Below are 11839 nucleotides of genomic sequence, written 5' to 3'. Positions count from 1 at the left end.
AACTCAAATAATATATATGTATCATCAACATCACTGAACACTGCAGTTCGAAGATTTCATTTTCTTTCTTCAAAATTTCAGCATCAACTAACTCTATGTGAGAGTCCGTTTGGAGAGGCGCGGTGGTGCTGGTTATCGGCGGTGTTCGGTGTCCGTATCCGTCGGCTGACGGGTCTGCAGCGCCGGCGGGCCCGGCTGCCCGGCGGCGGCCGTCTCCGGGAGAGCTCATCTCGGTCCACGGACGCGCCGGGCCGCCAGCGCTGCGCGGCTGCAGCGCCGGGATCGGCGCAGCAGCGCCGTATCGACCCACCGGCAGCCAGTGGCCAGCGGCGCGCCGACCGGCCGCCATGTGACCGCGCCGACCTGCCGACATCACCATGGAGCGGCCGCCGCTGCTGGCCATGGTGCCGCTGCTGCTGGCGCTGCTGGCCGCCAGTGGGGCCGCCGACCGCGGCCGCGCGCCGCAGGGCAAGCCGTCGCGCGTGATCCGCACCCGGCGCGGCAGTGTGCAGGGCGTCGAGGTGCACAACGGGCCGCGGCTGCCGCCCGTCGAGGCGTACCTGGGCCTGCCGTACGCGGCGCCGCCCACACGCTTCATGCCGCCCACGTCGCCGCCGAGCTGGTCGGGGGTGCGCGACGGCCGCTACTTCCGTCCCGTGTGTCCGCAGCAGCTGCCCGACCTCAGCAACCGGACGGCGGCGCTGCTCACCATGCCGGCAGAGCGCTACGAGCGGCTGCTGCGGCTCCGACAGTTCCTCACCGACGAGAGCGAGGACTGCCTCTTCCTCAACATCTACACACCGGCTACCGGTAGGTGGTCAGATGTGACTCACATGAATTGTGTCGATCGCAGAGAGGCGACTGGCGAGATTGTTCGTACGGCTTGTGCAAAATGGCGACGGGATGTATGAGTTCTGGGAAATGTTTGCCCTCTGTTTAGGCACTTACGAGTGCCAGTTTATACTTTGTGCTGCCTTTTGTTTGTAGAATGAAACTTGCGTGGCACTTCATCTCAATTACGTCTATTATAAGTCCAATGCCGCGGGAAATTGACTGCACCGCTCCAAGATAAAGGAGCCTCCGACTAATAGGCAAAACTGCAGCTTCTCGTAGTTGCGAGCTACAGTTGGAAACAGGGACGGAGCGCACTTGATGATGATTGAGGCTCAAGGAAGTCGTAACAATAAAGTTATATGGCTCTCGTACGAAGCGCACTTAATAAAACGACTGTTTTGCATCAACAAAATGTAAGACAAAAAAAGGGAGAACTTACATAAAGTGAACATTGACACATCAAATGACTCTCGAATGGCAAGGAATATGTCACCTGCATATTTAACTAAAATAAATAGAAATAATATGAATAGTTATGCATATGCAAACTAAAAAGCAGTGTCGTTGCTCGGCAAGCATATGCAATATGCATTCGAAATAATGCCAAGGTCTTCTTCGTTCCATTATCTTCCGAGTTCCACCAACCTCAGTGATTTCCATTTTCAAAGCGTCACATATGCGATGCCGTTCAAAATGATGAGCGGAGCCCCACTGACTCTTGGAAGCCGCGAATCCAGCGGGGCGGTCTCTACAGCACAGACTCACATTATCTGCTGCGACATTCCCAATCCCTGACCGAAACTACCATCACCATTTCCTGAGCAGAGCGCCAACTTTTGATTGCATGGCCGGGGAAATTCATTAAGCCACCTTGGCCGTGCCCTATTTTCTGAGACGATCGGCTGCACGGCTGAATGCACCGCCGACCACAACTGAGACGATGGTGACGTGCTCAGCGGCTGCTGAAGGCGGGATTTGACGGGGCGAGCCGCTGATATAACGGAGGGGCGTGGCGGAGGGATGCGGGGAGGGATGTGGCGACTGACGGGGGATATGACGGAGGATGTGGGGAGGGATGTGGGGAGGGATGGGATGGTCTTGGGGATGATGAGATGTAATTGAGGGATCAGGGATGTGAGTAGTGACGCACTACTACGTAAGATTATGATAGAGGGATGTAACGCAGGGATGTGACGAAGGGAAGTGACGTGCTACGTAGGGATGTGACGAAGGGAGGTGACGTGCTACGTAGGAATGTGACGAAGGGAGGTGACGTGCTACGTAGGGATGTGACGAAGGGAGGTGACGTGCTACGTAGGGATGTGACAAAGGGAGGTGACGTGCTACGGAGGGATGTGACGAAGGGAGGTGACGTGCTACGGAGGGATGTGACGAAGGGAGGTGACGTGCTACGGAGGGATGTGACGAAGGGAGGTGACGTGCTACGGAGGGATGTGACGAAGGGAGGTGACGTGCTACGTAGGGATGTGACGAAGGGAGGTGACGTGCTACGGAGGGATGTGACGAAGGGAGGTGACGTGCTACGGAGGGATGTGACGAAGGGAGGTAACGTGCTACGTAGGGATGTGACGAATGGAGGTGACGTGCTACGTAGGGATGTGACGAAGGGAGGTGACGTGCTACGGAGGGATGTGACGAAGGGAGGTGACGTGCTACGGAGGGATGTGACGAAGGGAGGTGACGTGCTACGGAGGGATGTGACGAAGGGAGGTGACGTGCTACGGAGGGATGTGACGAAGGGAGGTGACGTGCTACGTAGGGATGTGACGAAGGGAGGTGACGTGCTACGGAGGGATGTGACGAAGGGAGGTGACGTGCTACGGAGGGATGTGACGAAGGGGAGTGAAGAAGGGGATGTGGGCAGGGATGTGACGGATGGATAACAACGGAGGGATGTGACGAAGGGATGTGATGGAGGAATGTGATGAAAGGATGTAGGGAGGGATGTGACGGAGGGATATGACGGAGGAATGTGACGAAAGGATGTGACGGGGGATGTTGGGAGGGATGTCATGGAGGGATGGGAGGAAGGAATGCGACGGGGATGTGATGGAGGATGTGGCCGAGGCCGAGGGATGGGATGAAGGAATACGACGGAAGGATATGACGGAGGAATGTGTGAAGGGATATGACTGAGGGATGTGTGAAGGGATGTGTGAAGGGATATGACGGAGGGATGTGTGAAGGGATGTGAGGGAGGGATGTGTGAAGGGATATGACGGAGGGATGTGTGAAGGGATATGAGGGAGGGATGTGTTAAGGCCTGCAGGGATGTCACAAAGACAGTGGTCAGTGACAGAGATATACCTAACGGAGAGCATGCTGGATAGATATTTCAAAGGGATGGGATGGATAAATGTAACGGACGGAGCTGACTGTTGGATGTGACGATGAATTATTACGGAGTGACGAAACGCCTGGCCTGTGGCCAGTTTATAGCTGGTTGGATGTGTGATCAGCGGCTCACGACGTTGGAGAATATACGATTAGCGGATGTGACGGGGTATGACAGAACACCGCAAGCGTTCCCTTCTCAAAAAGTTGCAAATAGCTTTAATGAACCTAATAACTGTTGCCAGACCATCACTTGCTTCCTCATCTGTTCATATATTCGAGTTCACTTCACATGTCGTGGGAAAATGAAATAAACTTAACGGTGTTGGTAATATTGCAAATTTTCCTCTTTCGGGACCAGGAGGTAAGCGACTGATGATACAATAATGGCGCCCAATAACTCAGACCCTGCAGTTGGACTGTTCCAATGGGCTAAACTAAACATCCAGTGGCACGCGACTCGCCGGGACGCTAGATCAGCCCGCTGCCCAACCGTAACCCGTAAGGAACCCAACCGTAACCCAGCCGTAACCCATGAGGAACCCAACCGTAACCCGACCGTAACCGTTGGGAGAAGGTCGCCTCTGTAGTGTATGCAACACCCGAATCGCTCTTGGAACACCCATATGACCAATTTTGTGAAAGAAAAGCGAACTTTACTGATCTATGATCTAGGTATTGCCACCGGTAACTCGCGCCAAGATAGGTCTGGCAAAATGGAACAGGTATAGAGGGAAACAGGTCTAAATAACAATGCGTAACAAACAATGCATCATTGGCCATGATGACTAACGAGCTATAAACAGCTACGAGCAGATTTGTAAATATTATGAATTATAAGTTGTCCGTGCAATCTCCATCCGTGTGTCATGTCTTATGTGTCTTATTGCGCCTGAAAGGCGCCGCGTATCGGCGTGAAATTTGGCATGTCGAATCTGTGGGCGTGGGCGGCCTTTGTATTAAAATTTGGGCGTGATCGGGCCAGGGGTGCGCCGTCAGCACGTGCAAAAGGGCGCTCTCATAGGGATAGCATTGTGTCGGCGAGAGCGGCGGTCGGCCGAAAATCGGGCCGACACGGCTCGCTTTCCGGCTTGATATCTCGGCAACGGGTGATTGCAGCGAGAAGCGGTTTACACCACTCGATAGAGGAGAGATGGGCCTAGCGTATTGACATGGTTTCATAGTATAGCACGCGCCACGTGCAAGACCAGAGGTCAAAAAAACTTATTTTGTGTCACCTACAAAATTTTTCAACCCCCTTTGTGTCCCCTGCCCCCGGAGGCCGGATAAGTGTTGCACTAGGGTGGTAAAATTGGAAAAATTCTAGGATTCATCAGGCCAATGTTAATATTAGTGTCGCCAATGTTAGTGTGGCCCTAAACCTGGATAATGTATTTACGGAGCGAGCGAAGCGAGCGGAGTCTTACGTAGAATAACGGAAATTTCTGAGTATGAGCGGCCGGCCGTGGTCACGATTCTGCGACGCTTATATCTCAGCAACCACTTGACCGATTTACATGCGGTAATTTTTGTAGGGTAGCTTCATTCCTTCTACCAAGTATTGGACTATTCCCGATGGATGTGGGTGACCCCTTATGCACGTGCCACGTGCAAAACGAAGAGGTGTCACTTTTGTAATTGTTGCAATATCTCGGTAACTACTTGGCCGATTGCGCTGAAAGTTGGCATGTAGGTAGGCACCCACTAGGCAATGCATATCCATGTGCCAGAGTTGGGGTGCTGCTGCACGTGCGCACGTGCAGGGGTCGATTCCAGATCTCGAGAACGGCTGGACCGATGGCGCTCAAATTTGGCACATGGTTAGGGACCGGTTAGTAGGGTGCCGTGCAAAAGTCAGTTGGGACCCATTTTGCACGTGCGCACGTGCAGGGTGCCGCTTCCAGATCTCGAGAACGGCTGGGCCGATTGTGCTCAAATTTGGCACATCGCTAGAGACCGGTTAGTAGGGTGCCGTGCACAAGTCAGCTGGAGGTACCCCCTCGAAATTTCGCACGTGCAAGGCTCACCCTCTCGCTCGCTCCGTTAGTCGCCCCAAAAGGCGTTATACTGGTATTACAGTGTCCCAAAATTTGTTGATTTGGGTGGGAAATACTGAGATTCATTTGCCACTCTCACCACCAATTTCTAAGAGCAATTAACCACTCTCAGCCAAGAACACCTTGTTACCTCAAAAGGCAGTTCAGGTGTGGTGGACTTGGACAAGTGGACAGGTGTGGTGGACTGAGTTGTGTGGATACTTGGAGTTGGTTTATGATCATAGACACTCATGGATAAAAATAAACGTTATTGATCTTTTCTCACTCTTTTTGTATCTAATCTAACCAGCAGTTTCCACCCTCTACCCCTTTTTGGTGGATAATATCCCCCTCTGACACCCCAGCCAAAACTCAACTTTGGGACACTGAATGCATGTGTAACTAATCTTGTGCAGATGCATTTAAGAATTGCTGACATTCTATTTTACACTTTTCCATAATACATTTAAATTTGTGTTCTATATGGTGGGATTTCACACCTGTTATGACATAACAAATAATAGGAGCCTATGTATAATACAATATGCCTACCTATGCAACATGTTGCAAAAGGTTCCTTTTCCACATCAAGGCCACTAATATTGTTAAACCAAAATTCTAATCATTAGATTTTTGGTACTAGTATACAATAAGTCAAAATAAAGTAGGTGTAGGTGCTAGGTAGGTGGGTTGTATGCTTCGGAGCTTGTCGCTTGGCAGGTTTAAGGAAGGAAGTTGTAACTTGTAGGTACAGGTATAAGGTAGAAGGTAGATAGGCTGTAGGCTGGTAGGTAATAGGTGGTAGGGTAGAAAGTAAGATCAGGTTAGGTAATGATGTTTTTCTTTCATTCAGACTTCTTAAACACTTAACGCAAGAGTAAAAGAGTAGAAGTCGGAATGAAGGAAAAACAATTAAGCCTGAACCAAACTCACATAACTACTAACCTACAACCTACCTACACAACATACCAACACAAAGCAGAAAACCTACCAGCCTACAACCTCCCAGCGCTTACAACCTACATACCAACCTACAACATTTTTTCAGAGTCCTTGGACTGGTATACTTTTACCAGCTCATGAAAATTGAAATTTGTGCTCTTCTAGGGCTCAACAAATTAGAATCAAAATAAAAATTGTGTCAATATTAACAGTAAAAACATCTATTTATTGACAACTTTGGCAAGTGTTTCAAAATCAGGCAACAAATCCACACAGCCTTGCTTTTGATGCCTACCAGGCTAGCGTTGTTATATCCAACTTACAAGTACCTAAACCAGCAAAATTAGACAACTTAAGATTCCTTACTTCCAGTGTTATGTCCTGCCTTGCTTAAAACAGAAAAAAATCATAACCACAATACAACAACTGCTTTCATCACGGCGCCAGTCCCTTTCTTGAAAGCATTCAAACTTGTTTGAAAATTGGACAAGCACTGAGCGCTACTCGCGAGAGTCCACTCCTGTTTTTCTACGTGTTCATGATCACGGTATACCTCTCATAGACGTGCGCCGAAAAGGCCCGCTCAAAATCTTTGATGCGTTGGCTCCTGGGGCCTACAAAATCCACAGTGAAGGCTCCCTGGCGGCTGGGGCGTTAGCTCAGCGTTGTCCCCTCGTGTCACCAGCATCCGATTGGTTCGCTCAGGGTTATTCTCGCCGCGGATTGGCTGGTTAGTCTGTTCGCTAGCAGTGTGCGAAAACGCCGTCAACAAATGCGATGCAGTGCGTTCACCATTTTCGTGACTTTGTCACCAAATGTCTCTGGTGCCTGTCAGCTTCTGTCGCCTACAATGTAAGCGAGTAGGAAGTTTTTTTGACCTCTGTGCAAGACAGCACCCCCGGTTGTGAAAAAATGACCGATTTCGTGCATTGTGACGGGAAAATCGATGCCGCTGGAAAACGGCTTGACGGAATGAAATCGGTGTTGTATCATTTTGCAGACAAATGTATGTGTAATCAGAGAATAGCAAACAAAAACTGATGATCCGTACCATTTCCTTAATAATGAAAAATTAATTTGAAAATTTGATTCGCGCGGAGCGCGACGTCCTTTACAACATCAAAACGTATTGAAAACGCTGATCAATCGCTATGATACCTACGCATTCGGAAAGAGCATTCTTTTCTGACCAATATCCACCCAAAATATTATCGAAAAGTGTATAAACTTTTGTGAAAATGACTCAAGCATGTGACCGTGTTTTGTTAACGTTACCGGTATTTTTCGACAAAATCCGATCGATAGCTTATGGCCGGCAAGTCATACAACTTTTCACAATAGCTATCAAAGCATGGGCTGCAATGCACCACCCGTAAAGGGGAATTCCAAACACTGAAAATAAGCGCCTACCAGTAAACAGCACATTATTGTACTAGGAATAACTCAGCTACTACTGGGCCGATTGCGCTGAAACTTGGACTGTGGGTGGAGGGGGCACTCATCTGGCGATGCATGGTCATGTGTGACAGGTAGGGTGGATCGATTGCACGTGCGCACGTGAGGGGTCCACTTATACATCTCAAGACAGTGGCGGATCTAGGATTTGAGTTTAGGGGGGGCAAACATTGCGCCGCCAGGCAAGTCGGCGAGAATTTCAAACGTCCAGACCCAGTCTTAGGAACAAAAAAAAAACGAGCTACCCTATTTTTCTGCTCGGATTTCGGGATTTTTTTATTTTTTACATTTTTGTCAGTCCGGCCAAGCCAGGGCAGCGCAAAAAAAAAATTGCAGCCACCCTGACTCCGGGAGATAGTTAGAGAATAGCTCACCGGCGCTGTGGACGGTCCGTCCTCTACCTCCCGCATCACCTCGGCAAGACCTCGTCCGAAAGGTCCGCCCGCGCCGGTTCTCAAGGGCTTCTGTATCCGGAGACCGATAAGGGTCGCAGCAGCAGGTTCATGTGTAAATGCCCACGACCAAAGGCCACATCAGCGTACCTGCGATACTATACGGCACGCAGTCAGGGTTGCCACGTAGTTAAACGTATTAACAGTTGTTTCCGGTAATAGAAAATGAGATCAGTCGATTAAGAATCCCAACAAGAAATAGACGAAGAACAGCGCATTTGTTTTCGGTCCTGCATTTATTGATGCAATTACAATGAACATTCCTTAACTTTGGGACTAAACTTCGCGAGCTAGCAAAATTATACAATAAGTGTTACTTTCGAGAGGAGATAAACGATGCTCTACAGACTACATAGGACCACAGCGCAACAGCCAACGGAATCACACTGAACAGCGTTAAGTTCCCACAACATTTTTTTTTTTTTTTTTTTTTTTTTGAAGGTTTATGTTTATTCATCATGTTCAAAACATCACAACACTATACCACACACTTCCATGTCGTCCTGCCCGCCCCGCATCGCCCCGCGGGATACAGACTCGGTCTCGCTGGGGCGATGCCCCAGGCCGCCGGCCGGGCCCGCGACCCGTCACCCTGATAGGGTGGCGAGCCGCGCGCCCGGCCGGCCGGCCGACCCTTTATAGGGCCGGCCTCCGGTTAGCCGGGTTGGGTTAGGGGCGGGCAGAGCGCGCGAGCTGCACATTTGCACATGTGCGATAGTTGCACGTACGATGCAAAAAACGCCGTAACATAACACAACGCCGACGATCAAACATAAACGTTCACATGTCATTTTAGGTACCCCTGGTAATATTCTCATCAATCGGAAAATGAGCCGTGTTTGATTAACACATCCCACTCTTGATGGAATTCAGCCAGTTTGTCTTTTCTAGATGCAATGAGCCGATCTATATGGTACTGCTTCATAAGACGTGCCTTAAATTCCCTGATTGTCAATTCGCTATCGCCTTTCAATTTTTTAGCTATAATGAATTCTTTCCCTAAAAGTGTCACATAATTTACCAATCGAGGTGCATCAACACAACCAAAAATGATGTGCTCTGCGCATACCCTGAAACGATCGCCTGACGCTCCTCGTAGCAAGTTGGCAATATCTTGCCACATTGCTTGCACGTTTGCACAATCCACTAGAAAGTGATTTATACTATCTTGATGGGCGCATGATACGCAAAGTGGAGAGTCAATCAACTTTCTAGTATGCAAAAATTTTCTTGTTGGTATGTATCTGTGAATAATACGATACTGCAATGTTTGAAGTTTTGTCGAACTGCAGCACTTATAAGGCAGCAATTGAATCTGTGACCATTTGTCATCAGAGAAACGAAAGTTTTCTTCCGCCCATTTAGTCTGGCATCTTGGTTTGGTTGCTTTTGGGAGAAGTGCCTGATACATTGTCCTGCACAACGCAGTTTTCAACTGTGCTGTGCTATCATCTGGCATTCGTATCTCGGGGACCGAGCCACTGTTATCCGGCGCCAGGGTGGAACTGGCGTGCTGCCTCATGACGACTTTCCATTGGCGTGGGATGGCATGAGCCAAACTTTGATATTTATATAAGGCAATCCGAGTTCCTGGGTGTTTAGCTTCAAGCTGTGAGTGGGTTATGAGCGCCCCTTGCGAGACTAGATCGCCGACACATTTTATTTCTCGCTCATAAAGTTCTGCGAAAAATATTGATTTCCTATCTATCTTAATATGTTTATTGCGCCACAACCTCTGCTTGTACACCGCTTGTGGGGTGTTGCACTCGTCTTTTGCCTGCACAGTCTCGTACTCTCTGAGCGCAGAAATGTAAAAAGGCGGGATTCCTAAGGCCGACAGATCTTTGGTGTCAAAGTCAGTGCACAGCAGATCTTCCAATTTGAGTTTTCCTATTGTGTTTTGCAACAGAAGTCTCCATGGTGAATGAGTACTAGTTAGCATTCTACGACACCAAGTTAGTCTCAGCGCAGAAATATGGCTCTTAAAATCCAGCGCATTCATACCGCCTTCAGCGATTGTCTGGCATAATACACTTCTCTTTACTTTTGGTGGCCGGTTTCTCCAAAGAAAAGCAGAGAGTTCCCTATCGATGTCTCGGCAAACTTCATCGGGGATGTAATACGCTGACGCGAGGTATGTGAATTGACTGGCCATTAGCATTCTCACTAACGTTATTCTGCCTTTGAGACTAAGGTCCCTCACCTTCCACATATTCATTATGTTCCTCATTTTTCGAACTTTCGGGTAAACGTTATCTTCTAAACAATGCTCTACTGGCGAGAATATAACACCCAGCGATTTAAATTGTTTTGTACATGTTTTCCCGCATATTGGCTCATGACTCATCCTGTTTAGACCAAGCCAAACAAAGTCCGTTTTTGACATGTTGAGCCGAAGACCAGATACCTTGCCAAACTCATCCAACAAACCTAGTGTTTTCCCCGCGGACTGCTCATCTCTAACGAAGATAGTCGTATCGTCCGCGTACTGAGATATTTTCAACTCAATCCCATTAACTGAAATTCCAGCTATTTCGTCGTAATTGCGTAACTTGCATGCAAATGTTTCCGCTGCAAGGACAAACAAAAGCCCGGATATTGGGCATCCCTGTCTGACGGCTCGGGATGGTTGAATCCATTCAGACGATATGCCGTTATTTAATATTGCCAATTCAGTCTTTTCATATAATATGCGAATCCATCGGACAAACGATGATCCGAAATTGAACGCTTTTAGTGCCCTGAACAAAAAGTCGTGCTCGACTGAGTCGAACGCTGCAGCGTAATCAAGGTTCATCAAAATACCCGGCAGTGCTTTTTCTTTACAATAAAACATGACATCAGATGTTAATCTGAGATTGTCTGCTATGTTTCTACCACTCAGAAAACCCGTCTGCTCGGGAGCTATCAGTTTATCAATTACATTAGACATTCTTCTAGCCAACACCTTTGCTACGATTTTGTACAAAACGTCTAAAAGGACGATGGGCCTCTTATTGTTGAGCATTCTTTGATCACCTCTTTTAGGTAACAAAACTATATAGCCTCTTCTCTGCGTAATGAAAAACTCTCCCCTTTCGAAGGCAAAATTAGCGTAACTAACAATCAGCGAGCCCAAAACGTCCCAGAAGGCAATAAAGAATTCCTTCGTAAATCCTGATGGACCTGGTACCTTGTCATTCGCCATAGATTTTAATGCTGCAAGGCATTCGTCATTAGTAATTGGGCCCTCACAAGTTCCCACAACATACTGAGCTTCTCCAACACCTCGCAAACCAAAAGCTCTGACTGAGCCTTTCTGTGTTTGTCCCCGTTAGATAACGGTATGGCTCATGAAAAAGCCGCGATTGGTAATGTTCTTTACGTTATTCCTCTCAGAAACCTATCTCGCACTTGTTCTCAAAGTCACGCAGTACACCGTTCTTTCTGGCCATCACTGAGTGACACAGCGGCAGTAGCTCAACCATATCGTTCACTCAACCAGTTCTATCTCGCCTGCCATGTTACAGCTACCACCAGCGCAGCTTTACTTCACATTTCACAGCATCTGACTGCCACATTGTTTACCCATCACTCCCCACCGAACTCATCACTAATCCTCACCGACACCCTCTCCGGGTCAGATAAGTAGCCGGACTTATGAAGTGTCCACACCTCTCACTCACCTTCAGCGAGGACGCCTTGCACGCCTTGCCAAAATCAGTAATCGGGGTGCCAAAACTGAGTTTGGCACCCCCTTTCGCTCCTCAGTCCTGCATACACATA

General features: G+C 48.6%; 1 protein-coding gene across 1 annotated transcript in view; it reads left to right on the top strand.

Moving 5' to 3' along the window:
- Nucleotides 1-243: 243 nt before the first annotated feature.
- LOC122377437 (neuroligin-2-like) overlaps nucleotides 244-11839 on the top strand; it is an 80415-nt gene continuing 68819 nt past the window's right edge. The window contains exon 1 of the mRNA XM_043357468.1: nucleotides 244-810. Within this exon, the coding sequence (XP_043213403.1) occupies nucleotides 378-810 (433 nt within the window). The 5' untranslated portion in view covers nucleotides 244-377. The remainder of the gene's footprint in view (nucleotides 811-11839) is intronic.

Source organism: Amphibalanus amphitrite, unplaced genomic scaffold (assembly GCF_019059575.1).
Source record: "Amphibalanus amphitrite isolate SeventyFive unplaced genomic scaffold, NRLGWU_Aamphi_draft 000044F_arrow, whole genome shotgun sequence".
Classification (NCBI taxonomy): Eukaryota; Metazoa; Arthropoda; class Thecostraca; order Balanomorpha; family Balanidae; genus Amphibalanus; species Amphibalanus amphitrite.
This window is presented reverse-complemented; position numbering and strand designations above follow the sequence as displayed.